General features: G+C 52.4%; 1 protein-coding gene across 1 annotated transcript in view; it reads right to left on the bottom strand.

Annotated features, from left to right (window-relative positions):
- Window positions 1-5,185: 5,185 nt before the first annotated feature.
- The window catches only part of Wnt7a (wingless-type MMTV integration site family, member 7A), a gene marked incomplete at its 5' end in the record, with an annotated part of 46,006 nt that continues 25,481 nt past the window's right edge, over window positions 5,186-25,710 (bottom strand). Inside the window, 1 exon segment of the mRNA XM_005386976.2 lies at window positions 5,186-7,583. Coding sequence (XP_005387033.1) covers window positions 7,104-7,583 — 480 coding nt within the window. The 3' untranslated portion in view covers window positions 5,186-7,103.

Raw genomic sequence — 25,710 nt, 5'->3', positions numbered from 1 at the left:
ATTGCTGGGGCAACCTGTGGCCGCCCTGTCCGTGAAGCAGATGTGCTTGTGGCTGTGTCGGGGCTCCCTCCGCCCCACACCCCAGTTGGCCCCTGCACAGGCCAGTGGTCCCCAGGGCGGGCTGCTTCTTGCCCTCAGGTCCGTCAGCTCCTGCTCCGGACATCTGTGTGTGCCCACGTAGGATCCTCATGGATTCTTTGGGTAAGAAATGTTGTTCTTACTCAGCAAACATCTACTACCCTTACTGTGTGCTGGGTGCTGGGGACCCCACAGCAGTTAAGACAAAGTCCTGCTGTGATGGAGCTCAGCGACCCCATCCTGATACCCAGGCTCATATGCCTACAGCCTACCGTGTGCCAGGCACCGCTCATCTAATCTCTATCGTAATCTAATTACCGCTCCATTTGACACTTAGGGCAGTGAAGGCACAGAAGGGTTTGGGACTTGGCCAAAACACACGGCTAGGAAATAGCAGAGGTTGGTTTGAACTCAGGGCACCTGGCTCCAGAGCTCATGCTCTGAATAGCTATTCTCTACGGCCTCTAATAAACTAAAAATGTCATTTGAGATAGTGGTAGGTGCAACATGGAAACTAAAAAGTAGTGGACGAAGGGCATAGGGGTCAGGGAGGATATCCTGAAGTGCTCGCCTTTGAGGGGAGTTCTAGTAACAAGAAGAAGCCAACCACACAAGGGTTGGAGGGAGCAGGATTGCTCAGGGCCAGCAGCAGGGAGGACAGGAGACTGGAGGCGTGTGGTAGCCGGAGCTCCATGGGGGAAGGGCTCCGTGCCCTCACACGTGCACCCCTGAGCCTCAGTTGTCTCCCATAGATGTGTATTTTGTGCTCTGGGGTCCCTGGTCAGCCAGTGGCTGTCTCTCTAGTGGTCATTCAGGATCCAAGGCCCTTCCTTTGTGGCCCCACTGCCTGTGCCCCATGCACCCCTGTGTGGCTATGCTCAGCCTGTTTAAGGGTAGCCCATAGGGGGTGTTCATGGGTGGGACATCGGCACTGAAGCCCTGTTCTGTTGTCCAGACCCCAGCAGAGGAGAAGCAAGAAGCCTGCCAGACTCACACTCACCCGTGGGTGGTGGTGTGTGGATAGAGGGGAATAGACTTGCGAATAGTTTGAAGAAGAATCAAATGGACTTGCTGATGGATGGGATGGAGGAAGACAAGACCCAAGATTAAGTTGGGCATGGAGGCGCACACCTGTAATCTTAGCTACTCGGGAGGCTGAGGCAGGAGGATCACAAGTTTGAGGCCAGTCTGGGCAATTCAGTGAGAACCTGTCTCAAAATAAAGTTAAAAGGGCTGAGGGTGTAGCTCAATGTGAGACCTGGTTTCAATCTCTGGTACCAACAAAAGAAAAGAAAAGAAAAGAAAAGAAAACAATTAGATTGAGGAGGTGAGACCCTGACCCTGCCATGTGGCCAGTGCTAAGGCAGAGTCCTGCTGAGAAGGTCACCTCCGTGCTAGTCCTGTGTTGAGCTTTGGGAAACGACTCCCCTGTTGACCCTGTGGCCCTTGCTCTGTGACTGGCTGGGTCCTCCAGGTGAGCAGTGGATCTGTGCCCTTTGCCCCGACTTCGGGGCTGGCTCTGTGACCTGCTCTGGCCAATAGGACACAGCATGAGGAACCCAGTGCCAGTTCTGAGCTCGGCTTTCAGGAAGCCCAGGGGCATCTTCTGTCTCCTGGGGACCCCTTGGCCTCGGTGGCCAAGCATGGGCTGACCTGCAGGAGGATGTGACTCTAAGAGACTCTCTGGTCCCATCTGAAGTCACTCTTGACAGCCCCGACTGAGCTGGCCCTGAAGAAGGGAGGGTTCTACTGAGATCCGTAGGGCCACCCTCCTGATCCATAGCTGGCCACACGCACATAGAGGAGCCCAGCCCGGAAGCACTAATGCATCCCTGATTCGTGAGCAACCAAGACTATTGTCACACACCAGATACTGATGTTTCTTTTAGCATTGGGCTGCACACATTGTGTGGTTCCATGAATTGTGATGAGCTGAAAATTCCTATCTAGTGTTTTTACTGAGCCTTTTCTATGTTTAGATGCACAAATGCCAGCACGTGACAGCTGTCTACAGCATTCGGTACAGCCAGCTGCTGTCCAGGCTTGCTGCCTAGAAGCAACAGGCGACACTGTCTGGCCTGGGTGTCCTGCACCCTCTAGGGTGTGTAAGTGCACACTGGATGGTTACACAGTGACACATTCCTTAGAATGTGTCCCCATTATTAAGTGACAGGTAACTGTACTCATTGTCTGAAGGTCCTGAGTGCTGGCCGGTTGTTACTCAGTGACAGCTGACTAATACACTCCCCCAAGCAGGCAACAAGCCCAGGTTAAGCCCAGGACAGAGCTTCTGGTTCTTGTCCTTTCATTGCTCTGCCTTTTTCTGGCTGGCCCAGAGCCCTGTCAAGGAGCATGACTGTGATTCCTTAACTAGGGAGAGACTGGATCAGCGCTGTGTGTGGGTGGCTCTGGGTCTCCTCCTCCAAGGACCAAAAGTTTGTCAGGTGGAGAAAAAGAAGGCAAAGGAAACAGCAAAGGCATGAGATGTCCTGGGACACAGGGACCATAGTAATTCTGTGCAGGAGACAATGGGGTGTGATGATGAGAAAACATGGAAATTGCTAGAACCTGTCTGGCACAGAGCACTTTCTTCCTAAAGGGCTTGTCACTGCTGTGTGCACAAGGCTCCCAGCATGGTGGCTGCTAGGTCCAGAGGGGACAAAGAGCTTGGACATGAGGTACAGGATGATGAGGAGTTGTAACACTGGTAGGCAGGGTGTGGGCTGGTCTGGTCAGCTCTTGGAGGCTGGTGGGGCATTCGTGGAGGAAGGGAGACCTGGCAGGAGGTGTGGCACTCTTCCAGGGACAGCCAAGGGCCAGTTGGTCGAAGGCAGGTGGATGGGCAGTGGAGGAACCTGTGGGAAGCCCTCGGGAGGAAGTGCCACAGCAGTGTCCTGCTGAGTGTGCCCAGTGAGGAGGGAGGGAAGAGCTGATGAAGACAGTCTATCTGTCTGAGGAAGCCCTTTCTTCCACCTTTAAGCCTCTGTTTGTGGGTGGAAGGCCCAGGAATAAGGGTAGATTTGGGACACTGAGGGTCACCTAATTCCTCCTTTCTGGGTGGTAAGACATGGTATCTCTGAGCTGGGCTATTACCTGAGAAGTAGGAGCAAGAGGCTGAGGAAACAGATCTTGAGCTCACTGTGCAGTGTGCAGGGGACAGCTCTGCCTCGGGTGGGGGAGCACTGTGCCTCAGCATTTTCTCCTCTCAGGTCTTGCTGAAGGGTTCCCTTGGTAGCTGCCCGTGTATCTGCACCCTCCCCACTTCTCTGTCCACCCACCTGCCCACTCATGCATCCATCCATCTATCTGCTTGTCCATCCATCCATCCATCCATCCATCCATCCATCCATCCATCCACCATCCTTCCGTCTATACTTCCTTCTTTCCTTCCATCTATGTATCCACCCTGTCTGCCCCCTCCCTCCCTGCCTCCTCCTGTCTTTCCATCTCTCCATCTATTTTATCACTCCTTCTATGCTCACTTATCCAGGCATTCAAGGAAAGGCCCATGCTGCAGAATCGTTCAGGGCACCAGTTCATCCCTTCAGGGCCCTTGGGCAAGTCCAGTTGGTTCTCCCTGGAGCCCCTTGCATGCATGCACACACGTGTGTGTGTGTGTGTGTGTGTGTGTGTGTGTAGGAACTATATCCCTTCCAAACTTCCTTCCCCTAAATTATTTCCTGACTTGGTATACTGTGTTGGTGAAAGAGCATCCCCAGGAGCTTGTGCCTGGTCTTCTCTCCGCTGAGCATCCTGTTCACCCCAGAGTAAAGCCCTTCCCCTCTCTGGGCCTCAGTTTCTCCATCTCTAAAACAAGAGATTTAACCCAAGTCCGAGTCTGTAGGCTGTGGCCCGAGGGCCAAGTGCTGTCACAGTCATGTTTGTGTCACCCTTGAGGCGTCTGTCAACATATTGAAAAAGTGGAGATTATCCTGAGAAACCCAAATGTTCAGTCTTTCTTGAAATCTCAGGATTTGGCCACTGTTGTGCCCATATTCCCATGTGGCGACAGTGATCTTGGGTCAAGCAGCTTAGTTCCCGAACCCATTTCCTCCTGACCTCAGGCCTGTGTGCTTTTGACACTGTGGTCCTGGGCTTTCTGACTTGTGATTCTGCCCCTTAAGCTTCTCACCTTTTTCATCCCAGGATTGTTGAAGAGCTAAACCTTTACCCAAAAAAAGCACCCAGTGTTTTTTACCATAAGTGTGTTTGAAGAATCCTATACTCAGGGAGAATAATAGTCATAGCAATAATAATTAATACTAATAGTTAGCATTCATTTATTATTTTACAAGGCCAAATGGTGTGCAGTCATGATTGGGAAGATCCTCACCCATCCCTGTATGGCAGGTATATTATTCTGATTTTACAGAGGGGGAGACTGAGGCACAATTCAGAGCACACTTGGGTTGGGCACTCAGAGAAAGGGCAGCCCCTGGGGTTGCGATATTCCCATGGCTGAAGCCAGATGATAGGCATCTGCCAGAGCCCTTCTTCCACAGGCCCAGACACTCTCTTCTGCCCTGTCCTCACTTGGGCGGTGAAGAACACGAGCATCTTTTCTGAGATCCCATTTATGTAGCTAACCCTGAACAGTCACCTGAAGAGGTTGGCCAGAACCTCCCCCATTCCCAGGAGCCAATGAGACCAGGAGCAAAGGCTTGGAAAAACCCCTGCTCATGGGAGACATTGTGGGTTCTTCAAGGAAGAGAGACGTGACACAGGGGTTTCAAAAAACTCCTGTATGTTTTCTTATCTACTCATTTACTCATCCACCCACCCACCCACTTACATACCCAACCATTAACCACACACCTATCCATCCACCCACCTACTTGTCCACTTTCCAACCATTCACCCATGCACCTACATACCTATCTATCCACCCATCCATCCATCTGCCCATCTACCCATCCATCTATCCATCCATCCATTCAGTCATCTTTCCATCCATTCACATACACATCCATCTACTATCCATCCACATTCATCCACACATCCATCTATCCATCTATCCATCCATTTTTCTATCCATCCACATCCACCCATATATACATCCATCTATCCATCCATCCATCCATCATTCCATCCATCCATCATTCCATCAAGCCCACTCATCCACACATTCACATAAAGGAAATATTAGGAAATAATGCCAACCAGCCACTTTTATTTGCCAATGACCCAGATCCAGTGCTGACATAAGGGTTAAACACAGCCTAGATGCTCAGGGGCTCTTAGCACTCAGGGCTCATGGGGCTGTGGTCTCAGAGGTATCTGAATTTCACAAGTGGTCATGTGAGAGAGTTCAGAGGTGCCATTTCTTGATGGCTGGCCACAATTACCAAAGTCCCGTTGCCTACCTCATGTGCACTCACAGCCCCCCTACTCCCCGCAAGAGATGCTCCTAGGACCAGCAAGTGCTCAGGCACACAGCTCCATGCATGTGACCTGCTGTCCTTTGCAGGGGCACATGGGGAAACACACAGACATGTACACATGCACTCCTGCACAGAGATCCAAACCCACAGATAGGATGGTAGCTGCTGGCACCCACAGCCTCCTGAGGACAGCTTTCCAGGTTGAAAGGCACTGGGTGTGGCCAGGCCAAAGAGGAGAGGCCTGTCCCTCGCCTCTCCCTGCCAGTCCTGCCCACAATAGGACTGCAAGCCCCTGTGCTGCACAGCTTGTGGGCAACTCCCTGCCTGCTTTTCTCTTCTGAGGACACAGGCAGTGGCAGGGCTGTCCTAGTGAGATACAGAGGCCCTGAGCTGGCCTCTACCTGATGATGATGGACGAGTCCCCGTGATGGTCACACAGTGTGGAGGGCACTGGCTTACTTGCCCGAATGACTCACCCCAAGGTCCTCCTCAGTGATACTGCCCAAAGCCCTTAGCTTTATACGTGGAAGCAGGGATTGGGTTTCTTTCCAGTCCACACAGATGATGCCCCAGCCCTGGGCACTTGGGGGCTGGTCTAGCCCCCCTTGGCAAACAGAACTCCAGAACCCAGATGTGTGAGGGTCCCCGTGGGACCTGCCCACAGGCCTCGGCCATGCCCCTCCTGACCCCAATAAGAAGACACACAGGCTGTGGGATGATACAGCAGACTCCATATAAATAAAATTTTCTTATAAAAATAGTCTTTTACAAAATATTCTCTCTTATCCAGTGGCTTACTTTCCAAATGATGAAAACAGGTGGGAGTTTATTATTATTCCTTTCTCTCTGTATATTCCAAACTAGATTTTGTTCTAATGGCAATGTTTGAACTTGGGAGGGCAGAAGATTGGGAAATGTATTCTGCAAAAAAATGTCTCCAAATGTGGACCACTTACATTTCTGGATAAGTAGCAGCAAACAGCAAAAAAATAAGTGTGTGTGTGTGTGTGTGTGTGTGTATCTGTGGGTATAAAGTGTAAAGGATGTCTGCTCGTTGTACTTAAACCTCTAGTGCTGCAGAGGGAAGATACCTGCAAAATCAACTAGTAGACACATCTGCATGAAGAATAACTATCTACAGTTCTACTTGGCTCCAGGTTCTACTGACACAAATCATCCTGCCAGCAAAGCACAAGTCCACTTCGATTGCAGAAAACGGATCCCGAAGAGGTGGAAGGATTCTTTTTAATTAAATAAATTAATATTATTTTTTATCAGAATAAATTGTTAAATATTGCTATGATGAGGCCCGAGGGCCCGGAGTTCCAGCGAAAGGCTTCCTTCCAGCCGTGCAGAGACGTGGGCGGTATCGGGGAGGAGGAGCAGCACTGGACACGGAACTGAACAGGCGAAGGCCCAAGGGCTTCTTCCCACAGGGTCTGCCGGAAACCGGAAGCCAAAAACCGGAAGCCGGAAGCCAGAAACTAGAAGCTGGAAACAGGGCCCTCCTCAGCAGGAAAGACAAGCTCAGTGTTTCTGTGGCTCCCTGTGAAGATCAAGGCAGTGATCCGGAAGGCTAGGGCAGCGTGGAAGCTGTCTGAACCTACCTGCACTGCTCTGCAGCTGGGGCTCGGGCTGCCCGGCTCACTTGCACGTGTACATCTCCGTGCGCTCGCTGCACGTGTTGCACTTGACGTAGCAGCACCAGTGGAACTTGCAGTTGCACTGCCACACGCGGGCATACTGGTGGGTGTTGTAGCCTCGGCCGCAGCACATGAGGTCGCAGCCGCTGGCCTGGGGTGCCGTCTTGTTGCAGGCTCGGCCCTGTGTGCCCACACTACCCGTCACTGGGTCCTCCTCGCAGTAGTTGGGTGACTTCTCGATGTACACCAGGTCTGTGTCCATGGGCTTGCGGTAGGACAGGGGCTTCTTGATCTTCAGGAAGGTGGGCCGTTTGTTGCGGCTAGCGCGCACAGGCTCCACATGGACAGCCTCGTTGTACTTGTCCTTGAGCACGTAGCCCAGCTCCCGGAACTGCGGCAGCGTGGTCCAGCATGTCTTGGTGGTGCATGAGCCCGACACACCGTGGCACTTACACTCCAGCTTCATATTCTCCTCCAGGATCTGCAGGTCAGGCGGGGAGAGCACAGAGACATCACTGCATGCACCCACCTTGTGCAGCCCAGCCGACTCACCCACCCTTCCAGCTGATGTGGTGTTGGTCATTCTTTGTGATGTGGGAGACTCAGACCTGGATTCCAACTGCCCCGTCAAGCTTGACTGTTGGGCCTGCCTCTCAGCACAGCTGGAGCTGGAGCATGAATAGGTTCTCTTCAGCTTGCCTAGGCCTAAGATCAATTTTTTGGGGGTTGGGGTGCTGGGGATTTACCCTAGGGCCTTTGCACTGAGGTATATCTCTTTTTAATTTATTTTTTAAATTTTGAAGTAGAATCCTTCTAAGTTGCCAAATTTTCCAGGCTGTCCTTGAACTTTTGATCTTCCTGCCGCAGCCTCCCAGAGCATGAGGACTGCAGGTGTGAACCACCACACCCAGCTCTAAAATCAATTTTAAACCAATATTTTCAAAACCAAGAGAGTTTAAAAGATAGACTTCCTGGTTTTCTTGGACACTTGACAACACTGGGTGATAATCAAAATATTTCACATCTGGTACAACTGGGCACTGATCTACAGTACGGAGTAGCCCCAAAGCCAGTGTGACTGTGCTTCTGTGTCTAGCTCATTGCATAGCGTGTGCCCTGCCGGCAGACTTCACATGCATGGCTGTGACTGAGCTTCTACTCCTTTGGTACAGATTCCCAGGGACTCATTTCATGCACATAAGAATCAGGCTCAAGAGGTTCACAGGCACCATGCTCCTAATAGCTCTGACCTGGGCACCACCCATATGCTGGTCCAGGGCAGAAGGGAATGGCAGTTCCTGCACTCCAGGGGACACAGTGGGGCAGTGACAATGAATGCAAATCACAGGGACAGCAATCAGCCTGAGTGATATACTGGGGAAGCCACATGTGGAGGCACATGTCTGTAATCCCAGCATTCTTAGAGGCTGAAGTAGGGGAATCACAAGTCCAAGGTCACCCTGGGCAAAATAAAGACCCTGTTTCAAAATAAAAAAGGTAGGGGATATAACTCAATGTAAAGGCCTGGAGTTCACTATTCAGTCCAAAAAGAAAGAGGAAGGAAGGAAGGAAGGGAGGGAGGGAAGAATGGAGGGAGGAAGGGGGAGGAAGAAAGAAAAGGAAAGAAAGAAAGACCGCAAGGAGGGAAAGAAGCTAATCATAAAAAACTTCCATAGAATTGTTTCACTGAATCAAGTTCAAAGGCAGGCAAAATTGGGTTGGATTGTTTAGGAGCCCAACCGGGAGAGACTATGATTAATGAAAAGAAACGAGGATGACAAATATCAGAGGGGAGAGGCTGTGGTTGGCCAGGGTCACCCAGGGGTCTCCTGCTGTGGGAGAATGCGCTGTTCCTTGATGTGGACGATGGGCCCACGGATCGTGCTTTGTACTTTTTCTTTTAAGCAAACGTGGATGCTCTTGTACTTTTTTTGCACATACATGGTAGCTTGCAATGTATAAAGATGTGATAGGTAACAGTGGCCCATAAGCACAAGAAAAGATGTTCAGCATCATTAGTCAACAAGGAGGTGCTGATCTCAATCACAATGAGCTCCTTCACACGCATGAGGATGGTAGAAATAAGACAGACAACAACCAGGGCTCGTGGGGATCCAGAGAGACGAGGACCCGTACGCTACGCCGATGGGAAGGGGACATGGTGCCCTCACCATGCAAAATAGTTTGGCGATTCCTCAAAATGTGAACCAGAGTGTTGGCCCATGACCCAGCAGTTCCACTCCTTGATACACACCCAGGTTAAATGAAAATGTATGTTCGCATAAAACCTGTTTGTGCACATTCACGGCAACATCGTTCATAATAGCTAAAAAGTGGGACAGGGGACCCACAAATATCTACCAGCTGACAAGTGGACAACTAAAATGTGGAATAACTACACAATGAAGGTTTCATAAAACTTACTGTGACTTAACCCTAGTAAGAATGGGTTTTCTCAAAAAGACTAACGTTAACAAGGGCTGTTGAGAGTGAGGAGAGGAGGGGCCCCTTATCCATGGCTGGTGGGCATGTAGATGAGAACAGCTATTATAGAAGTTCCTCAGAATATTAAAATGAGAGCTGCCAGAGGAGCCGGTCTTGCCACTGCTGGGTGCAGATCCAGAGGAGGAAGAAACTGGGGAGTGACGGCTGTACCCCATATTCATGTGGTACTGTTCTCAACAGCCAAGAAACAAGCCATCTTGTGCCCAGTGGTTGGGAAACGGATAAAGACAATGTGGTCCCTCTGTGCTGCAGAATCTGCTCAGCCTGGGAAGGAATGAAATGCTGTCATTTGCAACAATATGGAAGGAAGGAGAGATTTTTATGTGAAGTCAAATAAGCCAGGCACAGAAAGGCTGAGGGAAGCCAGAGCAGCTGGTCTCCTGAAAGCTAAGAGCAGAATAGTGATCAATCACCAAGGTGGGGAGGGCGGGGGAGGAAGGGATGGGAACTATGTTATGATGGGTACTAAGTAACAGGTAGGGAAGCAAGTTCTTTCATAGTAGGGTGATTAAAGATAATGTCCCATGTCTTTGTATAAGCTAGAGAGATTTTAAATGTTTTCACCAAAAAAGTTAAATGGCCACATTGCATGATATTGATTTATACCTCAATGAAGTTTCGTTTAAAAAGGCAATGGGAAGCCTCGGAAGGGTTAAGTGAGAAAGCAGTGTGAATGTGGTGTGACTTGCGAGTTCCCAAATGTTGTTGCTGCCATGAGCCGGGTGCTGACCTCAGTACCGCAGGCTGGGTTGGCACGGCTGCCGCTCCTGCCCCATGCAGTGTCCTTCCCCGTGAGGTCTCTCTCTTCCCCTGCGGCTGCCAATTGCCTGAGGCTGCAGTGATATTGAATGGGCCCTAATCAGGTGACACCCAGCCTAACCCTGCTAACTCTGCATTCTGAGAGCCTCAGTGACCACATTATGTCCACGCTAAGCCGGCGCTAATCACAGCTGCCCCGGCCAGAGCTGGTCACCCAGCAGGCACCCAGCCTTCTCCCTGAGTCCGGGGAGAGCAGTGGAGGAGGCATGAGCGGGATAAAGCAGAAAGATCTGCCTCCCAGCTGCTACCCTCCTACCCTTCTTCCCTGGAAAGCCTAAACCCTGTGCTTCAGTGTCCTGGGATGCCAGGATGCCCTGCACCTTCCCAGGGCCTGGCACCGTGCAGAGTGCATTCAGACTTGGCCCCATCTGGTCCAAGCAGTCACCTGTCAGGAGTTCAGGCTCTGAAAACCCTGCCAGGCCAGCCAGGCATCAAGCCTACATTGCGGGGTGGGGAGAGTGACCTTTGGGGACAACTGAGGGCTGGGAAGGTGCCAACACTTCATGTGGGTGGTTATATCTCTGGGTCCCCATTTAAAGACCGGGTGTATGGGGATGCTGGGCTCTGACATTTCCATCCCGCTACCTTCACATTCTACCAGGCCAGAGCACAGACCAGATGACACAAGGCAGGAGTCTGGGAGGTATGTGGCTGGTGCAAGGTGCTGGAGGGAGGGTGGAGGGCAGGAAGAGGGTCTTGGAGTTATTGTGCCTGCCTGGGCCCCACAAGATGGCTGTGTCCCCTGGCAAAGGTCACAAGTCTCCCCTGGATTCCAGGCCTGAGGAGTGATGCTATCCAGCATCTCCCTGCCAGCTACAGGCACAGCACCAGCCCTTTGGGCTCCAGTAACTTGGAGCAGTTTGATTCCCAAAGCTATTTAATAGCTTCGTTACAACACAATTCGCAGGACATAAGGTTTACCCATTTAAGCATACAACTTAGTAGTTTCTCGAAAACTTTTCCATTAGCCGTCACTCCCTACCTTCCCTCTTTCCTGCCCTGGATAGCCCCTAAGGCTACCAGCCTGCCTTAGATGGTCCTATAAAGAAGACACACAGTACATGACCAGTTTCCCAGGTCCCTCCACACGGCAGCAATAGCCAGATTCCCCTCCTTTGTCCTGGCTGAATAGTGCTCCATGGTGGGAGAGACCGAGCCTCCCCTAACCATCGCCTGGCTGTCACAGTCGCTTATGCTCTCCTTCCTTTCCCAGTGTGCATGCACCAGGACCAAGCCCAGCAGAGCCGCCCCAGCCCCGGGCCATGCTTCTCCCAGCACAGCCAGGCTCAACCACCGGTGCCTGTGGCTCTGCACCTGCCGGGGCCTTATCAGGAGGCCGATCTTTATCACCCTGCACACAGTCCCTGCAGATCTTGCAGCCAGCAGTTCTGCTACTGCCTCTGTACCCTGCAGGGAGCCTCACCCTGTGTGCAGCCATAAAGAGCTCCCCAGAGCCATATCTGCAATATCAAAAGGTTGGAGGAATTTAAAGATCCACCACCAGGGATTGGTTCTGTCAACGCTGGCAGATCTGCCCCTGGAATGGCGTGCAGCCGAGAGCCTCCGGTGGGCTGGGGAGGCTGGGTACCAACTGGAGAACAGATGGGCAAGACATGTTGTTAGGGGAACAGAACCAGGTTCTCAGAGTTCACAGTATTCTTTTGTCTGTGTGAGGAAGAAAAGGTCTATTGTGATCCCAGCATTCTGGGAGGCTGAAGCAAGAGGACTATAAGTTTGGACTCAGCCTGAGTGATTTAGGGACTTAGTGAGCTCTTATCTCAAAGTAAAAGAATTAAAAAAGGTCTGATGATGTGGCACCACGAGAAGGCTCTGGGTCAATCCCTAGCACCAAAAAAGAAAGCAAATGAAATAAAAAAGGCTTGCACATATACACTCCTAAGAGGGGCTTTGGGGATGGCCAGAGGCTGTCTTTGGGGCCTTTATTTGCTCAGTGTTGGGGATGCAACTCAGGGCCTCCTGCTGGATAAGCAAGAGCCCCACCTCTACTAAGCTGTACACCCAGCCCCAGACCTTTTGCTTGTTTTTGCTGTACTGGAGATTGAACCCAGGGGCTCCTGCGTGTTAGGCAAGTACTATACCACTGAACTGCGTCCCCAGCCCTTTTAAAAATTTGGATTTTGAGACGGAGTCTCACTAAGTTGCCCAGGCTGGCCTCAGACTTGTGATCCTCCTGTCTTGGTTTGGAGCTGCTGGACTTACAGGCATGCACCACCATGCCCAGCTATCCTTAGACCTTTTAAATATTCTACAGAATAAAAAGTCACTTCCCTCCAAGGCTTTCTGCGGTTGTCAGGGTGCACAGTGACTCCCTCTCGGTTTCCATAGCTGCCCCAGACTGCTTGAATAGGGCACTGGGATGACCTGACCATTGTCAGTGTCCCGTCAGGGGTCCCAGATATCTGTACACTGCTTATCCTTCCAGGACGGACTTGCCACGTGGCTCCAAGTAGGGGTGTGCAGATAAACCAGCTCTCAGCAAATGTAAACCCAAACCAAACTCCTCTTTTGTTCTGTTTCCCAGTTTCTGTGGGACCCAGTCAGTGCTCCAGCCATGGCCCATTTGCAGCAATGAGTAGCTGAATTACGGCTTTGCAAACCTGGAGTATTTGGTCTTGGGAGCACACACTGCTGGCTGGAGTGGAACAGAACATGGTGCCCAGCCTCGGGCCCTTAGGTCTGCCTGGAGGCTGGAGCAGCAGCTTCCCCAGTAGCCTGTGTTGAGCCCTGACAAGACATCAGGAGAGCAGGTAGCCAGGAACAGGGGTGTCTGGGGGCAGAAGGGTCTTTGGGTGCTGCTGAAACCCGGCTCCTGTCATCTGCCGCACCTGCGGGGGACCATGTGAGCTCAGCTCCTGGAAGAATTCAGTCTGTCCCACTGGCTAAAACGTGGGGGCTGAAGTCAGCTAGGAGAGGGGTTAGCATCTACAATTTGTGGTATTTATGAAAAAAAAATTGATTGCAGAAGCTTAAGATAGGAGACACTGGGGAAGACAGAAAGCTTTAGATGACCACAAGTGAGCTAGAAGATTACTAAAAAGCCAGTGGTCTGGGGCCATATTAACCAAAGTCTAATGCACATGACAAAGGAGGGGTCGGTCTTTCTTTGTGATTTTTAGAGCTGCGATATGCCCTAGCAGGTGGGCAGAGACAGAACACGCACGTGTGCAGGGGGAGGCTGGAGAGCTCGTGAGGAATAAGAGGGAGCTGCTCCGCCTGGAGAAGGTAGTTTCTGGGGTCCAGCTCTATGGGTCTGTCCTGGGACAGGACGAGCAGGAAGAGGGCCAGAGCTTAGACACCAGGGCATAGTGATGTTTCACCGGGGCAGAGCCCTGCTCAGGGAGGGATCAGCCTTCTGCTGGGCTCCCCAGGCCTGGAGGGGCAGCCAGGGAAGTGGTGAGCTCCTGGTCCCGGAAAGTGTGTGCAAGCAGCTGCTGGAGTCTGGAGAGGGGATTCCTGCACCCAGTGGGGTGGGGCTGCCACTGAGCTCCTTCTGTCCCCCCGCAGTGCCCCAGACCTGTCTGGAGCAGCAGGAAGGAGTTTCTGCACCACTGGAGGGAGAGGAATCAATCTTTCTGACAGGTCCCCCAGGAAGTGCCAACAATGAACCTACCAGGTGCTGCCCAGGGCCCAGAGCTGCACAGGGTGGGGCGCTCGGGCCGGGAGGGGCCCAGGGAGAAACTTGGCTTCAGAAAACTCCCTGATTCAGGATGCCAAGCAGATGCTATCAACGTCTGCCTTGGGGCTTCCTGGAGGATGGGGTGACTTCCTGGAGGAAGAAAATGGTCTCAAGCGGAGGGAGCTAGACTAGGGGGCTCGGGGTCCTGCTCAGTCTGGGCCATGGGGGGCCCCTGGGAGCAGAGCACCTGGCTCCTTCCACAGCATCCTAGGGGACCTCGACCTATAAACACTGCAGTTGCTTCCCACGGCCTCCAGCATGGGGCCACCCCGACTGCTTGGCCTTCACCCCCTGGGCTGGGTCACTCTGTGCTGTCCCTCTGCTGCCACCCCAGTGCCACATTTCCAGCAGCGCTGCTTCATCCCAGGAGCTCAGCAAATACCAGCGTCCTGGTGAGGCTTTCCCGGCCCCTGCCGCTGGAGTGGCCACATTGGTCACTAGTTCCCAGCAGTCACCGTCCCCACCGGTCACGCTCTTGGTCCCCACAGGTCATTGGTAAGGACAGAAAGTCCCGGGGCTTCCGTGTGCAACTGAGGCAACAGTTCCTGGTTGTTTCTCACCAGATGTGAACCAGAGGGAGGCGGGGGCAGACCCAGCTGTGAGCGGGGCCCTTGTAGCCACGTGGTGCCCACGAAGGCAGCAGAGCTGAGAAGTGTGCACAGGGCAAGGGGCGTGTGCCGCTGCTTCCTGGAGTGTCGTTTGTATCCTGATTAAGCTGGACCTGAACTCATCACCCTGGACCCCTTCAGTTCCGTGAATGAATGAATTCTCTCTGTTCTTCAGCCAGGCTAATGCAGTTTAAAGCATCCCAGCTGAGAACATAAACTTTCTTCTGTGTGGCGGGGCTGTCTTTGGTAGAGCCGATGGCCGGGCCCTAGTGGGTGGGTTTAGCCATATGTGACATGGAGGAGGGAGAGCTTCAGGGGCTCGGCAGCCTCGCAGGGCTATGCGGCGATGAATGAGTCTCTCTCCAATGCTGGGCCTGAGGTTTCCCCCTCAGTACAGTGAAGCGGCTAGCAGGGGATCTTTGGGAGGGAGAGAAGACAGGGACAGCGGAGGAAGAGGGTGGGGGTGAGGAGAGAAGTGGCTCGGCTGGAGTCCACCATGTTCACCTGACTCCCTGGGGTCGGCTCCAGTGCTGGTGGTGCGGTGGCCGCAGAGGCCCGAGGACGTGACCCTGTCCCCCGACTCCTGCTCCTCCTGCTCCTTTCTCGCCCCTCTCCTCCTCCTCCCTGCTTCTCCTCCTCCTCCCCGTTCTGCCGTCCATCCATCATGAGCCCGAAACTGCGTTTCACCCAGCTGCAGCTGTATTCCTCTGGGCAACTTGGATGAAAGAGGGGGAGAAACAGCTTTCCCCCCATAAACATTCAGAGTATTTTCTTCTGGTCGCATTCTTTAAGTCACGCTGGACGCACAACTACGGCAGAGTATTCCTGTCTGACTCAGGTGGGGCGCATTCCACAGAGGCAGAGCAGGGCTGCCACGCGGGGAGGGCGGGCAGAGGCTGGCCGGGCCTCAGAGGAAGGCTCAGCCCAAACCCAGAGCCGCTCCTGTCCCCATAACGGCATTCTGGAGGCCCAGGCCCCATCTGGCTCCCTGTCCTCCCTGGCTCTCTCCCTCCAGGATCCGGCCTGTGCCCAACTGGCGTCTCCTCAGAAGCTGGGTCTCATGCACAGGGAGCCCCTCACCCCCAGATCTGCGTATTCCTAGGTTCCCAGCACAGGTGTGCACCCATGCGCCTTGCATAGTCATGTACGCCCTCACACTCCCGTGCTCCCTGCTTGCACATGCAGCTCACACCCATCATTCCTTCGTCTTCCTACCACGTAGTATTTCAGCCCCTGCCTGGGTGGGCTGCCAGCATCTCACACCCTGGAGCAGGAAGTGGCCACCACCCACCTATCACACACGCGCAGACCTGATGCCAGCCTCAGCTCCCTTCCTGCAGCCCCATTGGAAAATGGTTTGGTTGCTGCTGTTTTAAAGACAGGGTCTCACTATGTAGCCCAGGCTGGCTTGAACTGGAGATCCTCCTGCCTCAACCTCCTCAGTGCTGGGATTACAGGCATGTGCCATGGTGCCTGGCTCCTCATTTTCTCCAGCCTTTGCTCTGCCTTCCTCTTTCCTGTCCCTGTACCCTGGAGCATACCACACATCTCTCTGTGGGATTTAGGCTATTTCCCAGGGGCCAGGTCCTGGTCTGCCTGTCCCCGGCTACATTCCTGGTATCCAGATGGACATTGGTAAAAGAGGGACCCTACTGGGGTGAGGTGGTGACCCTCACCTGAGCAGAGGAGGCTGAGGAGCCGCTAGAGAGAGGAGAGGAAGGGCCAGGCAGAGGGATCATATGGGCCGGGCCTGCTGTGGAGGCTGCAGGGAGCCATCTGCAAATGGATGGAGCCAGTGGCTGGGCTGGAGAACAGCAGGCCAGACCTGGGCAGAGGGCTCCTGTCAGGTGGCACTAGAGAAGCCCGCTCTGATAGCCATGCTGAAACAGGACAGACACTTCAGCAGGCGCAGGAAGACAAAAGCATGGAAGAATGGAGATGTGCACGAGGTCAGGAGAGTCCTGGCTGTCAGAGAAGACACCAGGCCCAGCTGGGTGGTGCAGGCCCTGGTAAGGCCCCAGGGACACAGGCCCAGAGCCCCCAGGGACTGTGAAAGGCCTGCCTGATCTTTAGGACAATTTTTACTTAGCAGCTTATTGCCAATGGTTGCTCTAAGCGACTTCCACATTATAACTGGCACATAGTCGCTTCCGGCCAGTCAGAGCACACCATCTCCCACCAGCACCCCCAGAGCCAGTGAACTTTCTCTCAGAATAACTTGCACAGATTTTTCTGTCCTGTAAAAGCTCCTGGTCTTTCGTTTGTCCTCCAAACAGACCAGCAGTCACCCTACTCTGTGCATGGGTGTCCTGGATTACAATCCTATTCTTTGTTTAATCCCAAGTAAAAGTTCCTTCACTGGGGACTCATCTCTATTTTCTTTTGACGGTCATGACAAAATATGGTCTAGCCATAGATTGGAATATTACACTACAAAAAGGAATGAGGTACTAACACATGTTAGCTTTCTGTCACTGTGCAAACTACCTAAGATAATTGGCTTACAGGAGGAGAGCTTGACTTGAACTCCCAGTTTGCGAGGGTCCAGTCCAAGGTGACTTGACCCTGTTGCTCTGGGGCTGTGAAAGCACGGGATACCATTGTAAGAGCATGCCATACCGTGGCAGAGGCATGCGGTGGATGGGACTGCTCACTTCATGGTGGCCAGGAAGCCAACCAGGAGGAGAGGACATACCTCGGAGGACACATCTTCAGTGACCTAACTTCCTCCATGAGGCCCCACCTCTAAGAGATCCCTCCTGGGATCTCTCTGAAGACATCACAGTACAAAAGGCACCATCCCCAAAGGCCACTATGGTGTCTCTCCACTTACAGAAAATATCTAGCATGGGCAAAGCCATACAGATAGGAAGTAGATGAGTGCTTGTCAAGAAGATGGGGGAAAGGGAACAAGGAGTGACTGTGAAGTGTTAGTTATGGGGTTTTTCTTGGGTGCCAAAAACTTCTAAAACTGTGGTGATGGGTGCATATTCCTGGGATACACTCAAATCCAATGAACTCTACACTTTGCATACGTGAGTTGAGCCAGGCACAGTGGCTATAATAGTCACAGCACTCAGCAAGCTGGAGGATCAGAAGTTCAAGGCCAGCCTGAACAACTTAGTAGACCCCCTTCTCTATCAGAGAGAGAGAGAGAGAGAGAGAGAGAGAGAGAGAGAGAGAGAGAGAGAGAGAGAGAGAGAGAGAGAGAGAGAGAGAGAGAGAGAAAGAGAGAGAGAGAGAGAAAGAGACTGCCATTGGTCCAGCCAGGTGCATTTAGGATTTTCCACCTGCCCTGCCTTGCCCTTCCCCAGGGCACTGTGTCATGGGTCTAGGGTGTGGCCAGGCCCTGGTGGAGGTCAAAGCTTCGTAGGAGTTCTACCTCGAGGCCTAGGACTCAGAGCCCTGCTCTGTGCCTCCAGAACCATCTCCAGGGACAGACTCACTGCCAGGGCCTGTGCTGGGTGCCATGGTGTGGTGGGGTGGTCACACAGGGTCTCTGTCTCCAAGAGTGTAGTCAGGGGAACATCCTGTCCTGTGACAGTCTTCCTACAGGGGCACTGGCCACAGCAGGGGTCTCTCTGCACATTGCCACGATGTGGGCCAAGTGAGCAGTACTACAGGAAGGCTCTAGAGGAGGCAACCTGAGGGTATTGAAGGATGAGGAGGAGTTTGCCAGTGGAAAAGCAAAGGAAGTGTGCTTCCCTTGGTGGGCTTTGAGGCAGGGCTCTGAGAGACAGATTGGGCCTGTTTGAGCACCCTCTGTAACCCTTCACCCTCTGCTGCATGGCCTGGACCACAGCCAGGACCTGTCCAGGCTGCCAGTCACTGAGGCAGCCCTGGTCCCAGAACAGCGGCTCCTAAGTCAGAGCAGAGCAGCCCTAGCCTCAAGCAGCCAGCAACATATGCACAGGGACACCTGAGACGCCCTTTCTTCAGCCCCTGCAGTTGGAGTTCTCTGTTTGGGGACAGAAATGCTGAACTTATCTCTGTCCTGCACCTCTCCTAGCAAGGGTGAGTCCTCCCCATGGAGAGAGGCCTGGGTGGGGAATGACAGAGTCCCCAAGGCTCTGATCTGTAAGGAGGGACCTGGTCTCTTTGGCTACCAGCAGCTGTGGGCATCCTCATTACTCCGGGACAGTCCTCAATGGAGACTGCCCACTGGCTTGGGGACCTGTAAGGTGAAGCTGGAGCTCCTCAATTATTCCGGGTCCCCAGCCCACAGCTGGAAGGGATGGAGAGGGTGTCCCAAAAAGTAGTAAGCTTCCCATTATCAGAGATATTCAAGGTGGCTTAGATCTGTGCCACCCAACCAGGAGCTACCAGGCATGAGAGCTTGGGCTGGCTATGGCAGCTGCAGATGTACTGCCATACAAGTGCCAGATTTTCAAAGGGTTTTTACAGGAAAAAGGTAAGAAGTCTCATATTCCTATATATTGAAATGATATATTCTGAGTAGCATTTTTTTTTTTTTGTTTTGTTTTCTGGTACTGGGAATTGAACTCATGACCTTGTGCTTGCCAGGCAGGTGTTGTGCCACTGAGCTAAACCCCCAGCCCCATATATTTTGGACATATAGTAATAGATTAAATAAAATAATACCATTTGAATTAATGTCACCTCTTTTTATCATTTAGATGTGGCTGCTAGAACATGCTACCTTGTTCCTCCTCTGGAGCTACCATGTGGCTCCTATTAAATTTCTATTGGACCAATGTCTTAGTCTATTTTCTGTTGCTGTTAGTGAATACTAAAGACTGGGTAATTTATAAAGAAGAGAGATTCCAGAGGCCAGAAGTCCAAGAGCCTTGTTGTCTAGGAAGGCCATGTGCTGCATCATAGCATGACATCGGGTGTTATGACTCATGTCTAGATGTCCCCTCAAAGCCTCATGCAGTCATAAGTGGGGCTTTTTCAGAGGCAGCTGGATCCTGAGTGTGTGATGGTGGGATTGATTCATGGTGCAATGCTAGGATCAAGGGCAGTAGGATTAAGGGTGCGAGTACTACCTGCCCTAAGTAGCCTGGATAATATATGAGACAGAAAGAGCTGTGGTCACCCCTTCTTCATCTGTTACCTTCTGCCTGCCATGAACTATTTCTCCTCTGCGATGCCCCTCTGCCATGTGCCACCTTGCCTTGGAGCCAGCCAATTATGGACTGAAACCTCCACAAACTGAGCTAATAAACCTTCTCTCCTTTAACTTTGGGTGTCTGGTGTTTCGTCTCAGCAATAAGAGAAAAGTAGTTAACACAGAGGGTGTCACATAGCCACACAGCAAGTTGCTAGCTCAGCTCTCCCTCTTCTCTTAGGAAGCCATTAACACCATTGTGGGAGCCTCACCCTCGTGACCTGCTGTCATCCTAACGACCTCCCCAGGGCCCTGCCTCCAAGTGCCAGGAGCATTTGGGATTTGACAATTAGGTTTCCTGTACCTGATCTTTTGGGGGCCACTGAAACTTCAGCAGCCAGCGGCATGGGGTCTTCCCAGGCCCTGCCTCACCCTGCACATGGGTCAGCCATGCCTGGCACAAGCTCTCCAGGAGAGTAGCATGTGTGATCAAGCTTGAGGAGCCTGCAGAGCCCTAGGCTGGAGGCCTGAGGGGGAACCCCAGCTTCAGATGGGGGACAGGAGCATCTGGCTTGAAGCTCAGCCACTGACTAAAATACTGAAGTCATCCACGCCTTTGCCACTTAGCCTGCACTTGGCGGTGGCGTCCTTTAAACGCACCTCTCTGGCCAGCGGCACACATATACTTTAAAAGTGGGGGATCCTGGCAAACCCTCGGTCTCTGGTTTGGACAGGCGCAGTATAACGCCATGCACCATGAGCTGGCACCTGAGAGCTTCTTAAAGGCTGGGAAATAATCTCAGAAAACAACTGAAAAAAAAAAAATAGATCTGTGTGTTTAAAATAAAACCCCCCAAAAGTGAACCGTCTCCCTCCCCCAAATTCCTCTTTCTTTTTCTCTGTGCAAAGTTGGCCAGCAAGCATTCAATGGCACTAAATATAGAAATGGTGAGCAAGTAAATCACTCCGAGGTGCCACATGTTGCCCAGGGCCTGTTTTACGGTTGAATTGCAAACCATTGAGAGCTGGGAGCTGCAATTAAAACGCTGACGCCCTCCTAACTGGGAACCTGTCCAGGGTACATGGAGGAGGGGCCTCTCCCGCGCACCCTGGCCCAGCTTCCGTGGCCCCGTGGGCTTCCCGGAGGGTTCAGGAGTGATGTACCTGTCTCCCCTGTGACTCCACACACCTACCCGTGACTCTTCTCACTGCTAACCCAAGACAGCCAGGCTGGCTACTGTGTTCCTGTTCCCTCTGCAGGAGGTGAGATTCCCAGGTGCTCAGGACCCTCGGTCTCACAGAGGTCTCTCCTGACCATCTGAAATGAGGTCCTCTCTTACCACCTCTGTCCCCTCATCCTGCTTTATTTTTCATCACAGCATTTATCACTGTCTGACAATAGATTTTCTCTCTATTTGACTATTTGTTTTCTGCCTTCCCCTGGAATGTCAGCTCCATAAAGGCAAGTACCATGTCTAATCCCAGAGCCTGAAACACCACTAGACGCATAAATAGGTGCTTACTAAATATTTGTTGAATGAATGAATGCATGGATTTCCAACCTTTTCTTTCAGCTGGTCTGGTGATCTCACTGGGAAAATGTCCAACTTCCCAGCAATGAGCTCAGCTTTTTACCCATTCATTCAACCAATTATCCTTCCAAATAAATATCCATCCATCCAGCTATCCATCCAGCCATCTGCTAACATGTGTACTTCTTACCTGTCCATTCATCCATCCACATACCCATCCACCCATCTCTCCTACCATCCAGCCACTCACCCGCCTAAACCTTTCTATTCTGGAGTCCCACAATGCTCTCTCGCCGCCCCCACCGGATCCTGTTCATGTGATCACGTCTACATGCAGCAATTCTTCTCCCTTGACCTTTACAATATATAACAGACCCTTGAGTTACAACTGACCTGACATATGACAACTTGGGTTATGACCAGAATTTTAGTTCTAACTTATGACAAAAGGCTTGAGTTATGACCCAAATGCCAGTTGCTTGTGCTTCCAGGTGGTCTCAGATACAGATTGAACCCTTAAAGAGTTCTGGAAGGAACATTACAACATCCTTTCCTGTATGGGATCAGTTGGGAAATCCTGGGCCAGTGTCTCTCTGAGAACACTGAGATCTGCCTGTGTACGGGAGAGAGACTTTGACGGCCGTGTAGAGCAGCCTGAGCCTTCAGCTGACAACTTGAGTTCCAACCGGCCCTGGGGAATGATCTGAGTTTGTAAGTCAAGGGGCCACTTTTAAGCCCATCAAAAGGAGAAATTGTGTCTTATTTATTTCTGATTTCCAGTGCCTACAACAGAGCTGACACACAGCTGAGGCTTGGTGAATGATTTATAGTTCCTTTCCCTTTACTTATGTGTCCCGCGTTACCCGCTGGACTGTGAGCTACCTGATAGTAGGAACAATTTTTCAGTCATCTGTCGGTCTCCAAAGTCTTGTGCCTAACACAAAGGTATCACTGTAAATATTTAATGAATGAGTGAGTTAAGGAATACACAAGAGAGGAAATATAGCAAGAATGTAGACTCTGGAGCCAGACAGCCTGAATTCATACTCTGACTATTTATTAGCTGTGTGACTTTGGGTGAGTCACTGAATCTCTCTGTGTCTCAATTTCCTTGTTTGTAAAAGGAAGACCATAGTAGTATGTATCTCAGTGGACTCTTCAGAGAATTTTATGGATTAGTATATATGAAGTACTACTTCAAACAATACCTGGATTAAGACATGGATTTTGTAAGTGTTTTAAAGTAAAAGTCATTGGGTGTGGTGATACATGCCTGTAATCCTAGCATTCAAGAGGCTGAGGCAGGAGCATTACCATGAATTTGAAGCCAGCCTAGGATACCTAGTGAGTTCAAGGCCAGCCTGAATGACATAGTAAGACCCTGTTCCCAAGAAACTAAAAACAAACAACCCTCCAATAAAAGTCATTTGTCTACTGGGCCACCGGGACAGATATCAAAAGCACAAAACGTGGGAAGGAAGCTTCAGTTTGAACCCATGCTGTTCCCAGAGGAGGTTTCCACAGCAAGCGCCCCAGGCATGTTGGGACTTCTCAGCACACGGCCTGTGTGATGTCAGGTGGTCACCAGCGCTATCACAAAAGCAGCGTGAGAGGGAACCGGAAGCGGTGAGGCAGATAGGAGCCGTCTCTAGTGGAGGGGTCACGCGAGGGGCCTAGAGATGTGACATCTGAGCGGACACCTGAGGGTGTGAGAAGCAGGTGTCGGGTGGGTAGCACTCCAGGCAGACGGAATGGTGAGTGCAGAGACCCCGGCTTAGGGAAACATGCAGATGTTGGAGCAACAGGGGGAGCAGCGTAAGCGAGGGCCACGTTGGGGCTGTGAGTGTGTCTTGCACATGGGGTCCACGTGGCTGTGTGTGTCACGGGGCTGCTAAGGACAAGAGGGGCCCTTTGTAGGGGTGGTGGCTCAGGTATGGCTGCCTGAGTGACCCTTTACAGACAGGGGACAGCCAGCATGGTGTCAGAATGGCTTGGCTCCCTGACCCTCCCTATTCCGTGAAGTGACGGATTTCAGTGGGTCCCTGGACAGCTCCCTGTCTCTAAGTCCTTCCAGCATGCCCTGTGGCCACGACATGAAAAATAATGGGAAGTTTTAGAGCCAGAAAGCAATATTAGAGTAACACCCATAGGAACGAAGGCAGGGGTCAAGACTCCCCTCCACCAGGATGGCTACTGACTGTGGGTGCAGAGTCACGGCTGTGGGTTCCCAGCACACACCATGTACCAGCGTATCTCCTGAAGCCCCTTGTGGGCACCCTTTCCTTCCACCTACACCTCAGGGCTGAGGAGCACACGGTCCCAGTGCCTTTTTCCAGGAGGAAACCGAGGCTCAGAGCGGGGCAACTGCCCAAGGTCACATGGCAGCCAGTTACACATGCAGGGTTTCATCACAGCTCTCTGCACACCTGTGTCTTCCTCACTACCCAGCACAGAGCAGAGGCCTGGCAAAGAGCCTATGGAGTCAGAGTGGAGTGTGGCCAGCAGCCCTGAGGTGCCTGGTCACTAAAATGGGCACAACTCCCTCACCTGGAGCACAGCTTTGGGGCTCAGCTAGGCAAAGGTGTTAAGAAGAAAAAGTCCTTGCAAGTTACAAGATGTAAAATGTAGCTGTCAGAATCATTATTCCAAATGCTACCATTCCTGCAAGTCTCAGCACACGCTACACCCCACACTGTGGAGGGTGAGCTGAGGCTGCCTGGGTGTGCACACAGCTTTGGGGGCACAGATAGGGTGGCTGGCAGGGAATCCTGGCTCCCATCCTTCCTTCCAGGATACCTCAAGGGTGCCACTTAACTGCTGTGGGCCTCAGTTGTCCTCCTCTGTGGAATGGGAATAACAACAGGCTCTTCCCAGTAAGATCCCTTATGAGGAACACATGGCCCCCCGCAGGGCACACAGTGCCACGTGGGGAGCCAGCTGGCCAGGGCCTGGCCCCTTGCTCTGATGTCCCAGGGTGGCTGTGAGGTCAGGGGAACCCCAGGACAGCCCAGCTGTGCTACCCAGGAGTCTGAGGTATGGGGGGCTCTGCCGGGGCCCTGCTGGCCATCTGAGCAGGGTAGTCAATGCCCTCGGGGTTGTGGGCACACAACATGGGGCGTCCAAAGGTGGCAGGAGCCCTGTGGCCCCCCCATGCTGAAAGTGCCCCTTGCTAACAGACAGGTGTTCCTCTGGGGGACAAAGTTACCCCTGGAGCTCTCCTCAAAGGACACCAGCTGTCAGGACTGGGGAAGCATCCACTGTCGCGCCAGGTCCTCCGATGACCTGGGCCCCATTCCTTTCCCTCCAGGACCACCTGCCCCTCCCTCCCTGCCCCCGCGGTTGCTTCAGTCCCCTCCCCTCACCCTGGCATATTTGATAACACGCAGGTCTCCCAGTCCCCCGTGTGAGGACAAAGGAGGCAATTGTCCTCAGTGGGCGCCTTTTGACTTGGTCTCACCATGGTGGAACTGAGCCCCCCGACTTGGCCTCACTTGGCAGCTTCTGAGGCCCGCCCCCACCCCTCAGCTAAGGGGCCTGAAGGGCCGCAGCCAAGCTGTGAATCCCATCAGGGAAATCAGATGGCCAGGACGCGGAGCCCTTGGGCTGGCTGCAGGCCAGGGAGGAGACAGGACCGGCAGCCACTGCTGCAAAGCCCCTTGTGGGCCCCTTAGCGATCATACTAATGTCTAGTTGGGTGCAGTGGGCACACTTGTAATCCCAGCTACTCAGGAGGCTGAGGCAGAAGGATTGCCAAATTCAAGCCCCAGCCTAGGCAACTTAGTGAGACTCTATTTTAAAAAAAAACAAAAAAACCCCAGCCAAACAAACAACAACAACAACAAAACAAACACCCCCAAAGCTGACTTCTGAACACCTGTGGGTAGGGAGGGATCCTCCGCAGCCCTCTGGCCATTTTGAGATGCTGGCCTTGGATCTGTGGCACCCCCTACAGTGGCGTGGGCACTCCTGTGCACGTGACAGCCAGTCCCTTGCCTCCTGGGAAGGGTGATGTGAAGAACCCCTCTAAGCACAGTCACATTCCCACCTAGGTCCAAAGTGTCCCCTCCCCAGCAGAAGACGGTGGGGACAGATGTATTAAGCAGTTAAGAAATGAGTCTAGATCTGATTTGATGGGTTCAGACCTCAGGACAGGACCTGCCTGCTGTGTGGCTTTGGGTCACTTTCTTAACCTCTCTGTGCCTCTGTTTTCCGTGTATAGACTGCAGGGAACAGAGTGTAACAGAGGTCAGTGTAGATGCGGGGTTCAAGTTCGTGCCTAGGTTTAAGTACTAACATTAGAATCTCACCCACATGTTCCCCAAAGCAGGCGCTGTGTCACCTGAGCTGCAACCTACCTCTCCCCCACTGTGCCATGC

This window comes from Chinchilla lanigera, unplaced genomic scaffold (genome assembly GCF_000276665.1).
Source record: "Chinchilla lanigera isolate Chin_1 unplaced genomic scaffold, ChiLan1.0 scaffold00028, whole genome shotgun sequence".
NCBI lineage: Eukaryota > Metazoa > Chordata > Mammalia > Rodentia > Chinchillidae > Chinchilla > Chinchilla lanigera.
This window is presented reverse-complemented; position numbering and strand designations above follow the sequence as displayed.